We start from the raw sequence: 22,322 nt of genomic DNA on the forward strand, positions 1-22,322 counted from the left end.
CAGCGCCAGCGACCCAGGTTCAATTCCAGCCACTGTACATTCTCCCCACGTCTGCATGAGTTTCCTTCAGGTGCTCCGGTTTCCTCCCACGTTCCAAAGACGTACGGGTTAGGAAGCTGTGGGCATGCTATGTTGGCGCCGGAAGCGTGGCAACACTTGTGGGCTGCCCCCAGAACACTGTACGCAAAAAGATGCATTTCACTGTGTTTTGATGTACATGTGACGAATAAAGATATCTAAATTAGCAAAAGAACAGAATTTGAGGACAAATATTAAATTACTTATAATCAAAGTTCCCAATGCTGTGATGTCAACTACATATAACACCCTTGAACAGTTTATGTAGTAATTTTCTTTGAGAAAAATCAAAATGATCAAAATATCAGTTTTAAAATGCAATATTTTTATTTTTCAGAGTAAATAGACTTCTGGCTCAGAAACTTTCAACTTTTAATAACATACTAGTACTAGAGAGACAGAGTATGTAACAGGCACATTTCCAAATACAACATGTCCTGTCTTCCCTACATGCAGAGCAGAACAGAACAGTATTCAAACTAAAGATAGACATTGTTTTGTCAATGTTTCATTTTATGCTTTACTTGCACTGCTTGAACACCACCACCTAAAAGGATCCCAATGAACAGTTTTGTGTCCATAACCATATTATTGATAAAAGCACTTTTGTTTTGTATAATAAAACCATACGAGCCAAACATAAAAGACACATGGACACAAATCTATTTCCCCAAACCCATATTACAAAGTTACTACAAATACATTAACAAAATTGTTAAATAAACTTTTAAGCATTTCACATAGGAAATCAAGTTTAATCTGAGCCCCTATAAGTTGAAAAAACCTTAATATAAATAACCCACATCTGAATTTTTAACCAAAAATAAATATCTATAGGTAACCTATTCTCTGCACAGTTCAACTATTTCAATGAAACAACCTAGCTGTAATAGTTAAACATCAATTCACTTCCCATCTTGAACAGTCCTGCAAAGCAAACATGTTATAATAAAATCACTTAATACCATAATAAATATCTATGTAATCAACATATACAAAGTTTGGAAAACTAAATTTAAAATTTTAAAACTATGACAAAAATATCGTACAACTTGAATTTAAAAGCCAAGACCTACAGGTCCATAAAACAAATTATACTTGGTAATTTTCCATATTACAAAGTGGAAAAAAAGCATATTACAAAAACATCCCAGCCATTTTTGCAATGCTTTTTCAAATACAGGATATACATTCTGAAAACCTTGAACAAGAATGCCACACCCTGCAGCATTTAATTCTAATGATTTCATAAGCTAATCTCTTACAGATTTGGAAATAAACAATCTATTCTTATATGCAATCTGCTGCTCACTATTTTACACCCAGTCCTATCAGTAGCCAGCTTCATAAAATAAAAAGTTGAACAGAAACATCAGTTTGTAAACATTGTATTAAACAACCAAAACTCTTTTTGTAATTGCTTAAATACTAAAGAATGTTCTGTAATGAGATGATCACAGTAAGAGTAGAAGAGAAAAACAATGGCCATCAACTGGACAAATTAGCGTTTGGACAGCTGGTTTGTATCTCCCTAAAGATGGCAGTGGTGCAGATGTTACCTACCACCATCTTCATCAACCTTTTGCCCCTTCCCCCCATCCCCTAAAGTAGCACTGTGAATGACTTCGTATCTTCAGAGTTCCATTTCACTTACCAAAATTTAGTGCAAGCCTGTTGAATTTAAATATTTCATGCCAGAAGAACTTAAAAATCTCTGTGAATATGCTAACCCAACTAACAAAAGTAATTGGAGAGAGAACTGTGTCTCTAAAACACACCAACAGATTTCCTTACTGGAAACTCTATACCAGAGACATCACTCACTGATGCAAAGGTCAGAATCCATTTTGGCTGCAAACCACAGGGAATTATTCAGCCTCGGCAAACTTACATTTGTAAATTGGCAGTATGGTCACCATCACATTAGTTATGCATGCAAGTTAAACAATGAGAAGGGGGGAAATCTTCAAGTTGATGTTGGGTTTCTCTTGGAATACCAAACTAAAAATGCACACAGTCAAGCAACAATGCTAAACAAGGAAATACAGTACACAATATACAACCAGCCACAATTTTCAGTGTCACCTTTCCAATGGAAACCTCATTTGAATTTTTTATTTTCCCCCAGAGTAAATTTTGATATTGCAGTGTTGAATATATTAATTTTACACTGAGTGAATTTAGGAATCACCAAAACACATACGTATTATGTCTAAATGTTTTCATACTTTGAACGTCAACCACTGTTAAATGACAGCATGTTGAAAGGAAATCAAAAATTAGAATGTTTAAAAAAGCAGAATATGGTGATTCCACATAGGTCTGACCTGAACACAAGAGCAGCAATCAACAGAAAACAGCACAGTAAGAGCACAATACCCTTATTTTACTTGCAAAAAATTATTTTTGGTACCCTAAAACAATATTAGTTTGAATTGATCTTGATGGATTTGTCTCCTCTATTACAACGCAGCAGTTTATTATAGATTATTACGTTGCAAGGCATCACATAAATTCTGATTGGAGTCAGGTTCTTCTGCTATCACAGCAATGACTTCCCATTCTCCAGATCTGCTGGATCTCTTAATAGCATCCACAACACTTTGCATATAAAGACCATCCTCAAACGAAGCAGCCATAGAAACCGGCTTGTGAGCCCAAGTGCGCCGGTCCTCCTGATCCTTAAAAGACTTACTCAAGGCTTGCACCATGTAAACAATGCCCTTCAAATACAAGAGGGGAATATCACCAAATGCCTTCTCCCGCACTCCAACTGCATTTACTAACATGGTGTCAGCAAACAGCAGCTCCTCTTTGAAGGTGGTGTTTTTCTGGCCATACAGGTCTGTGCCCCGAGCAACCAAACGTCCTGCAGATCCCACAACCATGACTTCGTGAATAAATGGGCCAGGCATATTAAAATTGAGTGTAACTGTGCTACACACACCTCCGTTCATTAACATCTGGAAGAAGCAGAAATCATCACTGGTGACGTGCCGAATACCATGGATGTTGTCATTTTGCTTAACAAAGGTTTTCAAGAGGCCATGGACCTTCTCGGCTTTCTTATTGGTCAAGTGAGTCAAAAGGTCTACAATGTAGGTGCCCATTGTGTGAAGCCCACCTCCACCCATCAGCTCGTCACAAATCCAGTTGTACTTGCTGCTGAGAAGACTGCCCCAATAAACACGTACATCACAGATCATGACATTACCAATGTAGCCTTCTTCAATTAGCTGTTTCATTTTGATAAATGCTGGCAGGAACCGAAGGACATTATCAACAATACTCATGAGCTTAGGATAGTAACGAGCTGCTTTCACCATTTTGAAGGCATCCGCCGAAGTAGCAGCTTTTTCACAGATCACATTCTTTCCAATACCTTTTATACAGACAAGGAATAAAAAGGGAACAAAAAAAATGCAACAATTAATTATAATGAAGACTGCTGATTACACACAGTACTGTTAAGGATCAAAAACAGCTACAAATAATGATTGGAAACACTAATTCATGCAGAGCATGTTCACACATTTCACAATCAAGCTTTAAATCCTATGAACCATCTATGTTGAAGGTGGATACAAACCACACAGAAATTGAATTAATGAGGCACAGAGACACATTGCATGGTAGAACTGCTAATTAAATTTATATAGAGGTCAGAAAAAGACTCAAATTATTAATAAGATGGTGGAAAAAGCAGACAAGATGGAAAATATTGGGTGGGAAACAAATTAAAAGGAGAAGGATGTTAAAGTGGGAATGAGATTTAAGGAAAACGAAAGGAAGATAGCAGGCACACAGAGGCTTGAAGAACAAATATTTGCGAGGTAGGAGGGGAAACAGATAAAGGAAATGGATATTAGATTAAATATTTGTGCAGGAAGACACAGAGATGGCACAAGGATTTTGTGTCAGCTCTGCAGAACTTGGCAAAAGCAAATAATGGACCAAAAATTTGTAGGTGAGAAAGTGGAAAGTGGTATTCAGAACTAGTTTAAAAATTGTAGAGTTTCGGGTGCTTAAGGGCATTATGGAAATCAAAGTCCCCAGAGTAGAAAAGCTCCAGATTACAGATGGGTCCATTTTCTTCCTATGCCCACCCACAGTCTTAAGAGACAAGAACAATTTTCACACCAATGATATGGAGAAGGGGTTCAGACTGGAGTTGAACAGCACTGTGCTGTAGTCTGTACCCAAAGTTTCAACATAATAGCCAAGTAGGTTGATGATGTCATGGCCATAGGCTCTCAAGTGTCGAATGTAGATGGAGTGGAAGAGGAGAGTTTGCAGATTAATTAAGCCAGGTGCTGAAAAATCCATCATTTCTGCAGCATTAATTTTTTCCTCTAGTGCTTTTTCAGGTTTCAAGAAAGAATCAATACAACTTGGCGAAATACAAGGTTTTTCCAGCCAAGGTGGTTAAAAAGATTGTTTATCCATTCTTTGTCCATCTGAAGTAACAGAGTGCCATTTCTTTCCATTTCACTGAGTTACCCATTTGTTTTCAAGAATACAGTCCTCAAAAAAATGTTATTCATTACGAATACTGTTGGCTTAACAAATGACTCTACAACAGGAAATCTCACAACATCAACTATTAATATTGAATTGGGACACATATTGAAGGCACAGCAGAAATGCAGCAATTCGGAAAACAACTTGAAACATTTATGAGAAATTTTTCAAATTAAAATGGGATTCAAGGGCTGATACAGGAAGCCTTGAAAGAAATCAGCCTCCTTTTTATTCCCCCATCAACCCAGAGAGCAACGCTGCCAAGGTCTGTAACTTGATGCCAGTCGAACATCTCAGGTCACCTCAGCAACCTTCTAAGCAGCAGCATTACTCCAGATCATGCTCTCATCAAATCCAAATAAAATGTTATTTGTAACTATAATCAGAAACAATGGAATCAATATAGTGAGGGAAATGCCACTATAAAAGAGTGAGAGAGACAGAGAGAAAGGCGTAAAATCCATTGTGCACTAACAGACTTGCGTGTACTGCAGGATGAAGAATGGCTGTCAGGCAATTAAGCCATTTGCTAAAGTGGTACCTTTTTTTTGGAAAGAGCCTCTGAAAGAACATTTACACATCATGATCAACCAAAATAAAACTCTCCCTTAATTTCTCCTTTCCTCATTTATTTTTATTCCTATTACAGCTCACCAATTCTCCAAATTCGCAACAAGCCTGGCAACTTTGTACTGCAAATCTGATTCTATTTGGAGTTGGTCATTTTAATTTAACAAAAAGATATTGTTGCAGAGGTGCCTCACTTAAGACTTAATAGTCCTTCGAACAAAATTATGAATGCAAAATGTAGCCTCCTTAGCGTTCTTTCCACACAAAGCCACTGCAACTCCTCCCATTCATAATCAAAGTACCAATATCTGCTTTCATGGAACTTTAAACAAAAATCACACAGTGTCAGTACACTTCACATACTGACAAACTTCCAGGAAAGACAAAAAAAAAGTACTTTCATGGTCTCTACACATAGCATTTCAAATCAGAGACAAAAATATATAACAGTGAAGATTTCTTAGACCCTTTCATTTCTTCCCTCCTCCACAACTTTCCTCTTTGGCCCTCTAGTTAGCTATTTATGTGGGTTTCAAATTTTATTTGATAATGTTTGGGATACTCGACAGGGTTAAAGGAACTACAGAAATGTAAATTGTGTGTTGCACACTCACAATGGAAGGCATGAGGAAGACCATTTCACAAGAGAACTGGTGTAGTTGCCACAGGCAAAGCAACTATTGCAATTTTCATTTTTAATGGGGAAGAGAAAACTATAATAGAGGATGATTAATTTTAAGAAACTATTTAAATAACAAATTCTGTGCAGGTATCCTCTCATTCCCTTAGGCAAAAATTCATAGAGAAGGGGATACAGTAAGGGATACACTGTCATGAATGATAAGCCAGAAACTTGTCAATCTCCTTGAGCTGAAACATACAAGTGCATTGCTCCAGACCATGCTGACAAGTCATTCGTCCAATGGCCATTGTTTTATTTGGAAAAGTACAGATGCTCAAGAGATCCCCCCACCCCTAACCATTTTAAACAGCTTTTAGATAGGCTCCTTCCCATTCACCTGATTAAAAGACCTAAATATTACTGATTCTCATTTTCTTTCAAATAAAGGTCAACTTCCAAATGTACTACCTAACCTTCATTGTTGCAAACAAAATTAAAATTAAATTAAACTCTTTGTTATTGCAAAGGTTTGTTACCAGTTTGTGTTGCTCACTAACCAGGGGAGACCTGTATTTGCAAGCAAAGATTAAAATGGAACAGTTCCAATCTACAATACAGGGATCTTTGTCTCAAGTGCAATTGGCCCAAACCCCCTGCAGCATAGTCTAATGGGAATTATGCAATAAATGATACATTCCTTGGTATTTCCTATTATTAAGAATACTAGTTACCATTTCTCTTCAGTGAAGCTACAGGATGTTTTTGCTGACAACTGGACTAACAGCTGAAAGTCAAAATCAGTATACCCGACTGAACATTTCCTGGGCTGTCAAACTCGGGTTTATTACAGCAAAATTGTTCAAAGTCATTTCATTTCCTACGAGTCACAGGAACCTACTTACAACCCTTACATCAAATTTCACGTTTGGTCATCTTACTGAACTCTCACCAGCTACCTCATTCTACTGAACATGAGAAACGAGTCACAGTGTAAATAAACCAGATCAAACCACATGCTAGAGAATTGAGACAATATCATTGAAATCTTTATATACAGGACTTGAAGCTAACAGGAAGCTGGAGCTAAAGGTCATAAAAAACTGGTTAGCATCTCACATTCCTTCCTCTTCCTCAAATACACATCCAACAATAGCTGAAGTGTAGGAAAAGACACTCATTGTATTTCAGTGCGGAAGGACATACAACATTAGTATAGTTGTTAACAGCTTCATGCCATTTGTCAAAAGAAATCAACTGCTTAATGCAAGTAACTCATTAAACCTTGAAATGAAAAAGATTTTGCATAACGTAACTTAGAAACTTTATCCAAAGACACTGTTTGTGGGTATGAGCTGTATCAAAAGGTACATTAAAAACAATCTGCTGAAAGAACTCAGCGGGTTGAGCAGCATCAGTGTGAGGAAAGGTATTGTTGACATTTTGGGTCGAAACCCTGCATCAGGACTGAGAGCGAAGCGGTAAAATGGCCAGTATAGAGAAGAGAGGGGGAGTGGCGAGAAAGGATTCTGAGGCGATTGGCGGACTCAGGAGCGGTATGACAGGCATTTAAGGACAGACATGAAACCAGGCAGCAGAGGGCTTTCCCTTTCCTAAGTAAGCTTAGTAAGCTCTTGCCTACAGTGGACCACGACTTAAAAATAAATCTGGTCATGAATGAGTGGCTAGTTCTTTGCTGGGGCACTAGATGGAGAGTGGGCTTGTTCTTTATTTTTTTTAAATACAAATGGTGGAAAAGAATGGACAAAATCCAGCACACACAACTCAAGACACTTCTCTCTGCAAACAAATGACTTTTGGAATCATTCACCAGTTTGTCAGCACTCACCACCACATTCACTGCTATTTTGCAAGCCAAATATATTTCAGTAAATAATTTGCATTTTTAAACACAATTAAATATTTTCAACAATTTCAAATCAGGTCTAAAAACAGCATTCTACTACCTTCTTCAGTTTACCATCAAGCTCACAGCTGAAACGATCTAGAAACTTGGTCAAATCTTATGAACAAATCAATAGACTTGTCTCAGTTCTGGGAAACTCCATTATCCCATGGATAAACTTATTATCTGCATTGCAGCCCTTTCCCATTTTGCAGTTTTTGCCCATGTTTCTCATCTTTCTTGCATATCATTCTCATGCTCCCTTTAAGCTGTTATGTACCATGAAGACCATGTAGTTTTCAATCAGGATTTGAAACTTAAAAAGCAAGACTAAGCACAAAGCCAAGATATGAGGAGTTCAAATGGAAAGATTAAATTTGCTTCAAAGGCACTACTGTATAACGTAAAACAGACCTCCTCATTGACTCTGTAGGAAGACAAGCAAAACTGAAATCTTTTCGCACTAATAAAAAGACAAAGATTAAAGGGCAATGTTATGAAAAGAAACAGACATTTTTCTTTAACATTTACTGTAATCTTCTACAATGTACACCTATGGCATTATGCCGTCTCTCCCAAACCTCTAACTTTCTAATAGCTGGTCAATTTTAGAAATAGCTGAAAAACCTGTTTTATTAGCACTCCTGAAACAAGTAGTTACACGAGACAGATTTAGCTTCACACCTCCACAGCTAATAAAAGGACTTACATTCATGAATACTGAATCAGAAAAAAAATTAAAGCATAAGCTCACTGCAGTTCTACTGCACTGGCGTTTCTTCCAAGTATTCGCTATATCCTTCACAAAAGTGTACATTATTATAATTTATAACAATTTGGGCCATAACTTGCATTGTTCAACAGGAATGACAAGTATCTCCAAGTTGCTTCTGTTTCACAACTGTAACATACTACAGGTACACCTGGATATATGGTACAACCAAAGTAGCAATGTCAGTGGTTAGTTCCAATTACAAACCTTATTTATATTAAATTAGATCACCAAAATAAAACCCAACTGTAAATGGTACAATCATGCTGCATGCCAGGGAGCTTTTAAATCTGCCACTTCTGTACTTTAGATTGAGACAGTGATGTGCTCCATTGTCTAATGTTAGCTTGATATTTCCATAAATCTCTGAATTCAGGGATAAAAACCAATTTTAACAATGTAATTATGAAAAGTTGGAATACAAACTTTGGTTTGCAATGATTCAAACCAATGAAGTAACACATGAAAGCAGCAAGTGCCGAAGCATCGAGGGGTCCACCCACACAGCTATATGATCAGTTGCCAATTTCATGTGTGCTGTAATAGGAAGGTACCATACTGCTTGCACATCAGAAAGAAAACACAAGGACAGTTACAATTGCTCTCCTAATGGAAGGCTTTGTAGATGAAGTAGGTAAAAAGCTAAGAACCTTGCGAAAACATTTAAATTAGATTTTGGGAAGTAATATTTAACTTGAGAGGTCCAATCTGAATTTCATACTCAAAAAATACCAAAACACATGAAATGACATTTGCCATTTATATAAATGTCTGTATGATATCATTTTTCACTGTCTACCCCTATAAAATATCAAGATTGACGTACTATGTGTAGACCAAACTAGTCTGGTTTTCATTTCAATCAAGAATAATCCTTAAAAAGCAGTCTAAAATGAAATTGACACTTTTCAAAATAAAAAGGTCAAGTTACTTTCCATTTAGGTTATTTTAAACATTTTATGCTTTTCAAAAGTTAATCTTTCAAGTATAGCATTATGTGCAATGCCTACAAAAATTTAAGAATCTGCAGATTAATGATTGCAAGTGCCATTTCCTGTCTATTCCTAAATGTGAAGAGATTTCCAATAATTTAAATGGCTACATGCATTTCAGCTGAATTTATTCTTATACAAATATTAGGTAATACAGCAAGTGTGGATTCCTAGCCTTTATGGTTGATGGAAAAATGGGGTCTAATAGTAGTATTAAAAATTTAAATGTTAAAATTATAAACTACTCTTTTTTGATAAGGTGAAGTTAAAATACTTACAAAAGGTCACTCCTTTATGTAAATAAGAAACATTTACTTTCTCAAACTTATCAGTTAGACTGATTACAAAATGTATGTCTGCCAGCTGAAATTCAAGATCTCAACCCTTAATTTTGTCCCTCCTACTTGAAGTGTAGTCAGAATGAGTCTGACATTGCTGAGTAGGAGTTCTGTTAAAACTAAACTGACAACTATCACAGAGCACCAATTAGCACAGATGAAGCAAAACTTCACACCGTTCATGAAATCCAGTTTCCAAAATATTATCACCCGCATCACTATGTTAACTCCATTTCCCAGTTACATTTGCATTCAGTCAATATTTATACACACCAAGAATTCAATTATGAATCCTTATTTCTTTCTAAAAATTCCTCCATGTAGCCTGTCCATTAGTCAAGGGCCAGCCCTCACCTCTTGCTCCTCTCATTCAAGCCTTCTATGTGTTCTCACTTCCTTGGATCTTCACACAGCATAGTCAGTTCTGAAACTGCCTTCCTTAACTCCCTTGCTTTGTTACTTTTCTCTTCATATTTCTAACCTTCCTGCAGCTTTTTCTCTACCTTTCACAAATCCTCCTGGGTTTTGCCATATTACTTGTTACAGGATCAGAGAGAAACAGCATGGAAACAGGCCCTTTAGCCCACCAAGACCTCGCTGACCATCAAGCACTCATTTTCACAGTAATCCTACCCTATCCCATTTTATTCTTTCCGAATTTTCATCAACTGCATCCCTTACCCCCCATTCCACTTTGTACTACTCACCTTCACCCCAGGGCTATTTAAAGTAGCCAATTAACCTAACAACTCACACATGAGAGGATGAGAAGAAACCAAAAGCACCCAGGGGAACCCATGCGATCACAGGGAGAACATGCAATCTCCACAGGGACAGGACCAAGAGTCAGGTTTGAACCCAGGAGACACAAAAGACTGTGGATGCTGGAACCTGGAGCAATACAAAAATGCGCTGGAGGAACTCACTGGGTTGGGCAGCATCTCTGGGGGGAAATGGACAGTCAATGTTTCAGGTCAAGATCCTTCATCTGGACTGGAAACCCAGGTTTAAACCCAGGTCACTGCAACTGTTTAGCAGCAGATCTACACCATAATCTGCATCCCATATTATTTCTCCTGACCTTCCCAAAACCTTCTACCTCGCCACTCCCTCACCAAACTTCCACAGGTTATGAAAGGGCCAGCATTCATAAATGCTGAATCAGAAAAAGCTACCAAAAGCTAAAACGCACTGGTGTTGTATCATATTAGTGTCTCATCTGTGTTGGCCGTAACTCTTAACAATACTGAATCTACTATAATGATTCATTACTGTATGAATTTACCCTTTTACGGATCTGTTGTCAACTTGCATTCCCAAGTCTGCTCAATCTTCAATAAGGTCTTGGGTCTTGTGCAGTGTAATGTACAAGGTTGGGAGAAGAGTGGGGAGGAGGAGGAAAATGGAGGGGTTTGGAGGTGGAAAGCACAAAATAAGGCACATCCACAAAACAAATGGAAAACTATAACTGACAGTTGGGTACGCCATGTCCCGATGTGGTCGATTGCCAAGCGTAACAAAAACGGTGAACATTCCTGAATCTCTCAAAATTCAAGCACATATGAACACTGGTAATTATTAAAAATTTAGAAATAATGATTAAAAGCACACAAGAGCAAGCTTAAACAATTAAAATCATTTAAGCTCAATTACAAAAATGTAACATCTAATATTTGGCCTCCTCTCTTGAAACTATTCCATTCCACTCCAAATGGCACAGATTCAGTGGAGAGATCCCCCAGAACTAGGGAGTTGCTGCAAGTTGGGGCTCTGTACCTGGATTCCACAGGGTTTGACATTGAAGAACAGATGGGAAATTGCAGAAGGATGGCCGAAATTTTGAAATTCACAAGCTTGCAGGGGAGCTCTAAACCAGTGGGCTTGCATCATGAAATGTTGGCATTTCCCCAAGTGGTCCTGTTAGTTAACTCCCCCACCTCCTTTGCAGACAGTCCTTTTCTTTTGTATCTAAAGTGCTCTTGGAATGTCTTATGCTTAAGCTTGCTTTAAAATGTTTAAATAACAAGCTTACTAAAGTACTCTGGCTTGCCAATATCCAAATGTTTCTTTATGAATCAAGTAATAAAACAAAACAGCAGCAGAGTTAAATTTCATGCTGCTTTGATAATCCTATAGAACTCTTACAACAACTTAGAATTATGACCAGCAGAAAATCCTTTCATTTTTGTCATTACATAAATTTTTCACAATCCCTTCTTTTGCTGTTTTCCTCGGCTATTTTGATAGCTCCAGTTATAAAATTAGATATTTGGACATGTTGACCACATTGCTAATTTTGCAACTCCAGGTACCTCACCTCAGAAACATAGCTGGCTATGGCATCAATGGATGGCTGCTTTAAATGGCTACAAGTTGACAACTGCAAGATTCACAATGCATAGTAGATCAATTTTTTTTTAAACTCAAGTTAATCAGGTTAAGGCATAAAGCCAACAATACTTCTTACAAGTCAGAAAGAGCAACACCAGATATCTCTGATTACATCACAAACACATAAGTGGCAGAAAAATAATTCTACTGTATTTTAATGTTGAAACCATAAGTTTGTTCCTTGTATAACTTACTGGGATCAATATTTGGACAAGTACAAAATGCAATATTTGTGATGTACTTTGAAGTATGTGAACTGGCAAACTAATCACACAGTAACAGTCACAGAGCTTCATGACCTAGGCAATATGCAGGCAATGAAGAGCAGATTCTGGGAAACTCCTGTATACATACTGCTTTGGTAACAGCTTTGAAAAAAATTATAAATGCAAATGAGGAATAAAAGGAAAAAAAAAAGCAGTGGTGCATTGAGAAAGAGCAATGAACAGTTTGCGTATTAAGCAAGAGATATGGAAAAATGACATATCTTTCAGGAATCACAATTTCAAGTCCAGCTTGGTTTGATAAAATGATGGATTATTACACCATATTTCTATAGACTTGTCTTTTACATTTGAAAAGCAAACTGTCTCCTAAATGTGTCAAAAACTTCAAAATGCATGCACATACACACACAGACATCAGACTCAACAGTCATAAAAATGACCCTAATCCAAAATTGCAGTTAAGATAATATATTTAAAAGATATAGATTCAAAAAAATTTGAACGTTAAGACAAATAACTATTTGCCATATTGGCCCATAATTCCTTGCATCAAGGCAATAAACAATCACTTGCTGTTAAAAAGACTAGTCCTTACCCATTTAATTGCAATAAATTGCATGAGTTGCTAATAGGGCAAGAAAATAAAAATCACAGCATGGGAATCTGGCACCAAGTGAACAGGGAATGTAACAACAGCCGTGCAACTCCTTAACCAAACAGGTTAAAGAACTGCAAAATCTAACACCACAAGACACAGGTGAAAGGCATTTATATAGTACTTTTCACAACCCCAAGATGCTATGAAGTGCTTTACAGCCAGTGAAGTACATTTGAAATATAGTCACTGTTTTAATATAGGAAATGTGGAAGTTAATTCTTGCATTACAAGCTCCTACACAAAAACATGTGACAACTAGCAAATAATCTATTATATTAAGCTATAACTATTGGCTGAACTATTGAGATTTCTTAATTTTTCTTCAAAATAATGCTATGGGATTGCTTAAGTGCTGAAGGCAGACAAGACTCTGAAAACAGCAGCATCTCTCAGTACTGCACTGGAGCATCAGTGTAGATCTTCCAGCTCAAGTCTCTGGAGTAGAACTTCAATGCACAACCTTTAGCTCCAAGGCAAGTTTGCCAACTGAGCCACACATTAAATGAGACGGAGTGAATTTAATGTCAAATCAGGAACACAGAAGGGAAAACTACTGGATTTATGGAAGACAAAAATAAAGTCAGTTTTATAATAAAATTGATGTTAACAAAAGCATAAACATTTTGAAGGGTCTAGTCATTTACAAGAGTTATCTACACTTATCCAAATCAGATTTTAAAACACACACAATCCCTGATGTATCTAAGCATTGGGGCATGCATGCAGATAGCATTATCTTTGTACACTATAATGGTACAAATGATATAATGCACTACTACTCTGGTTTCCTCTCTAGCTGTTCTGCAAGTTTAGCAGTATATTTATTACAACAGGTTGCCAAAAAAAAAATTAGTTTTGCCAAAGGACAGAAGTCAGTCAAGTATTGAGTAATGAAATTCACAACATCTAGACTAGTGAACACTCCTCCCCAGCCTTCATAGGCATTGCCTTTATAAGACAGGATCTACATAAAAATAGCACCCATTGAGGTAAATGATGGACAACCTCATTGAAAAAGGAAGTTGTTCAATAACTTTCTTATTCCAGAAGTGACAGCAACCGCATTACTCAAATGATACAAATAATGCACGTTTTCATGAAGAGGACAATATCCAACAACTTCCTCTATTTACATAATGTTCATATCTTAGCTTCACGTTGTTAATGCAAACTACTGCTGTCTTTTGGAAGTTTGATATAGACTATAATAGACAGCAGTTCCTCAAGTCAGGACTGTTAGAAGATAACTACACAGTTCTTCGTCTTCATAACTTCAAATAGCAATTCATACTGGAGGTCCATAATTCTTGGCAGACTAACAATCTACATCAATGCTGCCTTACGCAACATTTTTGCTAAGATGATAATTGCATCTGTCACATGACAGACAGTGATAATTTCATAGTACGTCTTTGGAAAAGTTTCAGATAATGATCAAACATTTACTCTTTCCTAAAGAGGATATGACGCAAACAGACAATTTTCTTTTAAACTTAAAGGGAACCAGAGGCATGCCAAATAGTGCAACTTAGGCACCATTGTAAGGCAAAGCATCAAGCAGAAAACTCATGACTATCTTTTACAAAGTATTTCCCATACTTTTGTCAATAAAAATTGTGGGAATATCTTTGCATCAGTTGCGTTCTCGTGCACATATGAAACATCAACAATTCCATAATCTCTTGTAAGAGGAAAACTGAATAGTGGGAACTACAACACATTTAAATAAAGTCTAAACTGTTACATACAATTAACATCCTAAGATGACAAATAATCACTTTTGGCCTTGGAACTTCAAACATTTATGCCAAATCCGTGTTCTATCGGCTCCATTAATAATGCCCAGTTGCAGCATAACTTCAAAATAAACCTGATCTAATAGTGGGAGAATTGGTTCAGACAGTTCCTCCCTAGCTTGCCCACGTACATTACAATATATGATTGCAAACAATGTTATAAAAAGTCAATTTAACAGGCATCTCTGCCAACTTTCTCAGTTCATTGTTTATAAGTTGATGAACTGCCAAGATCCCACTGATCTCATAGCGGTGCTGCACTCTGTAAGCAATTCTTTTCTAAAAGAATCACCAGATTACAGAAACTGCCTTGCATGCAAGGCAAATACTAAATGCAGCATTGAAGTACAGAGCAATTAGGTCTTTTGATAGAACAAGGTTTACACCATGATTTTTAAAAACTAGTGAAATTGATAACCAATTATTTAGTTGGACTGATGCAGCTGCATTCTTCTGTTATCAATGTACCAATAGCATATGGCTATACCTGCTATACTAATGAAAGTAATACAAATTATAAAAAATAAATCTTTAATTTGGTGCGAGAGTTGTCTGCACCCGATACTTCATTTGTCCCAGAGCACACAAAACACAAAAATGGCAGACAAGCTTATACAGATCCTTCACACTGCAGTGTCAAGATGCATAATGCTGGACATGATCCGACAAATGGGGTAATGAAAGGGTCAACAAGGTGATTTTCAGCGACAGTACTACACAGGCAACCCTGCGTTATGGGAGGCAGTCACATTCCTGGTAAGAGATCGGTATCGCGATTTTCTGTACCGCAAAGCTGTGTTATCTGCACTTGCGTCAAGAAACATCGGTTGAAAAAAAATTGTGTTTATTTATCCATTCTCCACACCCCCCCCCGACACATATATTCTGTGAGAGTGAATTTTTATTCTGTATCTCAAATTTTTGGGTAGCAATTTGTGAATTCTGTAAAGGTGAATTTCTGTTACCCAAACAGTTATAACACTGGGGTCGCCTGTAAATAGGAATAGTAAAATGCAAGCAGCCTGCTACCTCCTGATCAGAAAACACACATAAATATTTAAGATAAGCTTTTATAATTTAACATATGTGATCATATTTCAACTCACTACATTTCATTCACACAACACACACTGAAGAACTCTACAGTAGCAATTTTTAAAGTCTTAAAATTTCAGAACAGCATCATATACTGGTTAGGAGAAAATACCATACCTAATGCCTTGGCAGCAATCTGGCATGTGAGAGGTGGAGGAATATTGATGCAGATCAGATCCACATCTTGGTGGAGCAAAACATCGTCAGTCCGGCTTGTGTAGAAGGAAATGTTCATTTCCTCTGCCAGCTGCTTGGCTTCTTCCTCTGTTCTTCCCCAGAGTGCCTGGATGGTGAAGCCTTCAGCACGCAACAGTGGGACCAAAACCCGTGCAGTGCTCCCTGTCCCAAACACACCAACCCCTGGGAGCATTTTCTGTTCTGTCTGTTCTATTGACAAACCACTTTCATAGGAAAAAGGAAGCAGGTCAACTCTCCTAATTCACAACAGACTGGAATTGTGTACATGCTGCAAACAGAAAAACAAACAAAATTTTAAAAAGTGCAGAAGTCAATTCCTAAAACAGTTAGACTAAAATTACTTCAAATCTAAACTCAAGAATTAAATTCATTAAATAGGTCATTAAACACTGATCAACTACATTTGGTACGAAATCTTCTTCTGAACAAAGTAAACAAAGGCTATGCAATAATTACAGTTGTGACTTGCCCACCAAGGTGGCACAATGCTAATCTCTGCAGCCCACTAATGAACCTGAGAGCATGATAAAACAAAGCATTTACTTCCATCTTGTTTTCCCCTTATGTTGGCCTGGACAAGGGGAACCCCTTCCTTGTTCTGGCTGGGAGGAGAGAGCAGAAGTGCAGGAAATGAAATAGATGCAAATGAGATCCCTGCCAACCAAATGAGAGGAGAAGCCATGGTTAGGGAAAAAGGAAAACAACTCAGGTACTGGTGTGGAAAGTTTTGTCATCAAAACAGATAACAGAGCTGGGAAGATGCAGAATGGAGGGAATTCTTACAGGAAGCAGGTGGAAGCAGGCAAGTCAAGAAAGTTGTGGATGCCACTGGGCTGGAAATGGATACTGAGCCCCCAATTTATCCCTTGAGATGAAGGTGAAGTCAGATGAGGACCACGCGAAAACAGAAGCAGGGTGTAAATTGGCAACCAGGGTGACAAGTCCTAGAAGCAAAACCAATATAGTTATCAGTGTACTGAAAAAAGCTGCCAGGGAGGAGGCCTGAGCAGACTGAAACAAGAACTGTCTCACATTTCCTGCAAAGACGGGTGAACAGATTGGGCCCATCCAAGTTCCTACAGCTACATCTTTGATTTGGAGAAAGTGAGTGTTGAAGAAGTTGTTCAATGTAAGGTCCTAAATGAGTACTTTGCATTGGTATTCACCGAGGGGAAGAACATGGATGATGTCAAATCAGGGAGGGGCATGTCGATATTCCAGGGCATGTCGATATTAAGGAGGTGGTGTTGGGTGTCTTGAAAAATATTAAGGCGGATAAGTCCCCAGGGCTGGAGGAGTTCTATCCCAGAATACTGAGCCACAGGATACCGTGGCTATCCTCTTTAGCCACAGGTGATGTTCCAGAAAACTGGAGAATAGCCATATTGTTCCTTTGTTTAAGGGGGCAACAGGGATAATCCAGGAAATTATAGGCTGGTGAGCCTTACATCAGTGGTAGGGATTTTCTTAGGGACAGGATTTACTCACATTTAGAAAAACATGGACTTATTAGTGAAGGTCAGTGTGACTTTGTCTCACAAATTTGATTGAGTTTTTTTTCCTGAGGTGACAAGGGCGATTGATGAGGGTGGAGCAGTGAAGGTTGTGTACATGGACTTTACTAAAGCATTTGACATGGTCCCACATGGTGGGCTGGTCCAGAAGATTAATTCATATGGGATCAACAGCAAATCGGTAAATTGGATACAAAATTGTCTTGGTTGTGATGGAGTGGTGCTTTTCTGATTGGAGGTCTGTGACCAATGGCGTTCCACAAGGATGTCGGATGAAAATAGTTTGATTAGAAGGTACGCAGATGACACAAAAACTGGTGGAGTTGTGGATGAAAAGTTGTCAAAGGATACAGCAGGATATAGATCCATTGGAAATTTGAGCAGAGAAATGGCAGATGAAGTTTAACCCAGCCAAGTGTGAGCAGTTCCATTTTGGGAGGTCAAATGCAAGAGGAAAGTACACAGTAAATGGTAGGAACCTTAGGAGCATTGAGGTAGAGAGGCATCTTAGAGTGCAAGTCCACTGACCTCTGAAAGTGGCAGCACTAGTAGATAGGGTGGTAAAGAAGGTGTACAGCATGCTTGCTTTCAACATTCGGGGCACCGAGTACAAAAGCTGGCAAGTCATGTTACAGCTGTACAAAATCTTGATTAGGCTACGTTTGGAGTACCGTGTGCCATTCTGGTTGCTGCACTATAGGAATGATGATGGAGGCTTTGGATAAGGTGCACAAGGAGAAATGTTGTCTTGATTGGAAAGTATCAGCTGTAAAGAGAGGGTGGACAAACTTGGATTGTCTCTGGAGTGTCAGAGGCTGAGGAGCAACATGATAGAAGTATATACACAGATAGGATAGAGAGTCCTTTTGTTTGCCAGGTCGGAAATGTCAAATACTATAGGGCACAAGTTTAAGGTGAGGGGGGAAAGTTTAAAGGAAATTCACAAGGCAAGTATTTTTTTAAATGCAGGGAGTGGTAGGCACCTAGAACACGCTGCTAAAGGGAGGTGGTAAAAGTAGATACAACGGCACAATTAAGTAGCATTTAAACAGACATATGAACCGGCAGGGAATACAGAGATACAGACCATGTGCAGGCAAATGGGATTAGTTAGATTGGCATCATGGTCAGCGCAGACATGGTGGGCTGCTGGCCTGTTCTTGTGCTGTACTGTTCAATGTAAAAACATTCAGCTACACAAATGAGGATGGCGAGGAGGGGGACTGGTTTGGTTTCTGCTGAAGAGCTCTCACATCATCCTGGTGTGGGATGGAGGTGCACAGTAACAAAGCTGGTAGAACTACTGCCTCACAGTGCCAGAGACCCAGGTTCAATGCCAATCTCAGGTGTCGTCTGTGTGGAGTTTGCACGTTCTCCCCGTGGCAGCATGGGTTTCATCTAGATGCTCCTGTTTTCTTCCACATCACAAAGTCGTGCAGGTTGGTTGGTTAAATGGCTAATGGAAATTGCCCCTAATGTGTAGGTGAGTATGAGACTCTGGGGGGTGGGATTTGATGGGAATGCAGGTTTAATATAGGATTAGCGTAAATAGGTGGCTGATAGTCAGCACTGGCTCAGTGGGCCAAAAGGTCTGTCTCCGCGCTTTCTCCCTGCGTCCATGAGAAATTGGATGTCGATGACGAAGAGGAGCCAGTTGGGGCCAGGAAACTATCACAGTGGCAGAAGGCAGAGCTGTCATAGATAGAAATGGGAAGTGGTTGGGCAAGGGAGAAAGAATAAAGGGAGGAAGAAATAAGTTCTGTGGGACAAGGACAGGCTGAAACAATGAGTCTACCAGGATAGTTCTGCTTGTAGATCATAGGAAGGAAGTAGAAGCAGGATGTAGGGGGTTGAGAATAAGGCTAGAGACTGTGGAGGGAAGATAATCTGAATAAATGAGGTAAAATTAGATTACTCAATTCATTGCTGAATCAGCCTATATCAGCTCATCACTTGACAACAATGCAAACACCACCATTAAGTGTTAAGCCATACCAAGGCACACCACAGGAATGCTGTCAAAAAAAAATTACAGAATAATGCAAGGAGCTTAGGATAGAGGGCGGAAAGAATAACAAAAAGATAATTTCAATCAACAAAGAGGTCAAAAGGTTTTCAGGTACAATTTCAGCACCAAAGCCCAGACAACCAATGGCATTACCAGTAATGGGTACAGTTGTATTTTTAAAAAGCATAGATTTTGGATTTACAGTACAAAAAACAGCTACAAATCATCCTTCCATTCCAGAGTGAACCTGGAAGTTAGAAACTTGGGAAGTCAACATCAAGGTCAGAAGCTTGATGTGATTCAGGGGATCTGGCAATGTATGGAACTACTGGCCTTTGGACTTCTGAGTACAGTTGAAGATGATATCAAGGATTATTGAGAACCCATGTTTTCCCATCATTTCGGTACAAATCACGTGAATTATCTGCCTTAGAAGATTACTTCAACACTCAATAAAACACAAGGAGTCACCAATTTACTGGTATAAACAAAACCCTGCCATAAAGCTCTTTTTATCTTTAGGTAGGTTACTTACAATCCTCCAACCCATACAACAGAAAACTCAGTGAATCTCAGCACCCAGACGTAACATTAAGACTACCAATGCCTCTCAGATGATTAACTACATCATTCTTTCCACAATTTGTACTAATGCTGAGCTGTGAAAGTGTCTAAAGTTTGCTCGATTTACCACAGTTTAACACAGCCAGCTTATTCGCCAGAAAGGAACGATTACTGAGTACAAGCAGAAATCGACTGTCTTTCTCATCAAATGGGGCTAAAGAACCTCCTCATGAAACCGCGACGCAGCAGATGGGTGGAAGCTGCTCCTCATCCCCATCTACACTGCCTGAGAGCCACCTCCATAGGTAGGAGCATCCCCAGCCCAACGCGACAAGCAGTCCTCGTTACCCGCGGTGCTGCTCACAGCCCCGCCGCCAGCTCTGGCGAACCTGCCGGCTGCAAGGGGAGATATGCAGGCAGACAGACCGGGACAGTGTTAACCGCGACTACGGCGAGGCCTCGCCTATTCCCCGCCCGCCAATGCAGCCCGAGCGCAGCCTCATTCCGCCCCCAACCGAATGGGGGCACCGGCGGTGAAGCGCGACGACTGTACCCGCTACCGCGGCCTCATGTCCCGGCAACAGCTCCGTCCTCAGCTTGCTGGGACCTCGGTGGCGGCCTCTCCCCGACAAGCAGCGACAGGTCGATGGCTCAGTCAGTCAGCTGGATCTCGCTGCTCCACCCATAGAGATGCTTCACCGCCCGACGCGTTACCGTCGCTCGACCCGCTCTCCCCGCGGCCACACAACCGACTGCAGTGCGCATGTCCGCGGGGTAACACCCACCGCGCACGCGCCAATCCGCTGCACAGCTCCCAATGCAGATGAGGTGCGGAGCCGCCCTCTGCCGGCAACAGTCGTGATATTAGCATACTGGGCCCGCCCACTCAACCCTGTATTAGCATACTGGGCCCGCCCACTCAACCCTGTATTAGCATACTGGGCCCGCCCACTCAACCCCGTATTGGCATACTGGGCCCGCCCATTCACCTCCGTATTAGCATTCTGGGCCCGCCCACTCACCCCTATATTAGCATACTGGACCCACCCATCCACCCTTGTATTAGCATAATTGACCTGCCCATTCACTCCATATTAGCATACTGGACCCACCCATTTACCTCTGTATTAGCATACTGGACCTGCCCATTCATCACTGATTTAGCATACTGGGACCACCCATTTACCCCTGTATTAGCATACTGGATCCGCCCACTACCAACATTACCCCTGATTAGCATATTGCATCAATCCAGGAGGTGAATCATGCATGTCCTCCTCCACAGGCAATGTGGCATCTGAGGATTCACTCCAGGTCTGTGGGTTCTGAAGGGACTGACAATGTGGGATTGCCACAGATGCTTCGTGGGGGAGGCGGGTGGGTAAACTGGGAGGTGGTGGGCTCCTGCCATGAAAATGCTCATCCTATAATTTGAGCAGTCATGAATAAAGAGCTGGTGGGGATGTTGCATCTTTTCAGGGAGGTTTAGAGAACATGTTTTCCTTTCTCCATCTCTTAATTTTTTTTCACTGCAGAGTTCAGAAGTGAATGTTTTTGCCAGGAGTTTGCGAACGGTATGGCCAAATGACTTTAATTACATCCAATGAGGTGTAATTAAAGCCTCAGTGCTGGGATTTTGCTTGACGGAGGACATTGGCATTTGCTTATTCTTCCAGTGGATTTAGAGGATTTTGTGGCGACAGCATTGGCGGTATTACCTCACTGCTTTGACATGTCTGCTGTGGGTAGCCCAAGTCTCAGAAGCAGAGATCACTTCTGCCTTGTAAATCATGAGTTTTGTGTCAGGTGTCACAAACCAGCAACAAAAGAAACACACTGAGCATGATTCAGTGTTAAAAACTATTTTATTAATCACTACTTATGATAATACGTAAAATAAAAGTCAAAATGTTAGTATGTTAGAATTCAAAAATGTTAAACCTCAAACGTTAACCCCAAAACTAAACTCGTCGTGTGTGTGTGTGACAAAGTCCAAAACTCCCAGTTCCGGAATGGTTCTTAAAGTTCAGTTCCGCAAGCCATAAGGTGAAACATGAGCAAGGGCTTCTTCAACA

At 39.5% G+C, this 22,322-nt stretch overlaps 1 protein-coding gene across 1 annotated transcript; it reads right to left on the reverse strand.

The window, feature by feature from the left end:
* Positions 1 to 382: 382 nt before the first annotated feature.
* Positions 383 to 20,980, reverse strand: LOC127577264 (glucose-fructose oxidoreductase domain-containing protein 2-like). Its single transcript, XM_052028311.1, has 3 exons — positions 20,801 to 20,980; positions 16,081 to 16,429; positions 383 to 3,460 (listed from the first exon to the last, which is right to left on the reverse strand). Exons 2-3 carry the CDS (start codon positions 16,331 to 16,333, stop codon positions 2,559 to 2,561), a joined length of 1,155 nt encoding a protein of 384 aa, XP_051884271.1. The 5' UTR covers positions 16,334 to 16,429; positions 20,801 to 20,980; the 3' UTR covers positions 383 to 2,558.
* Positions 20,981 to 22,322: the final 1,342 nt, after the last annotated feature.

Source organism: Pristis pectinata, chromosome 13 (genome assembly GCF_009764475.1).
Source record: "Pristis pectinata isolate sPriPec2 chromosome 13, sPriPec2.1.pri, whole genome shotgun sequence".
Classification (NCBI taxonomy): Eukaryota; Metazoa; Chordata; class Chondrichthyes; order Rhinopristiformes; family Pristidae; genus Pristis; species Pristis pectinata.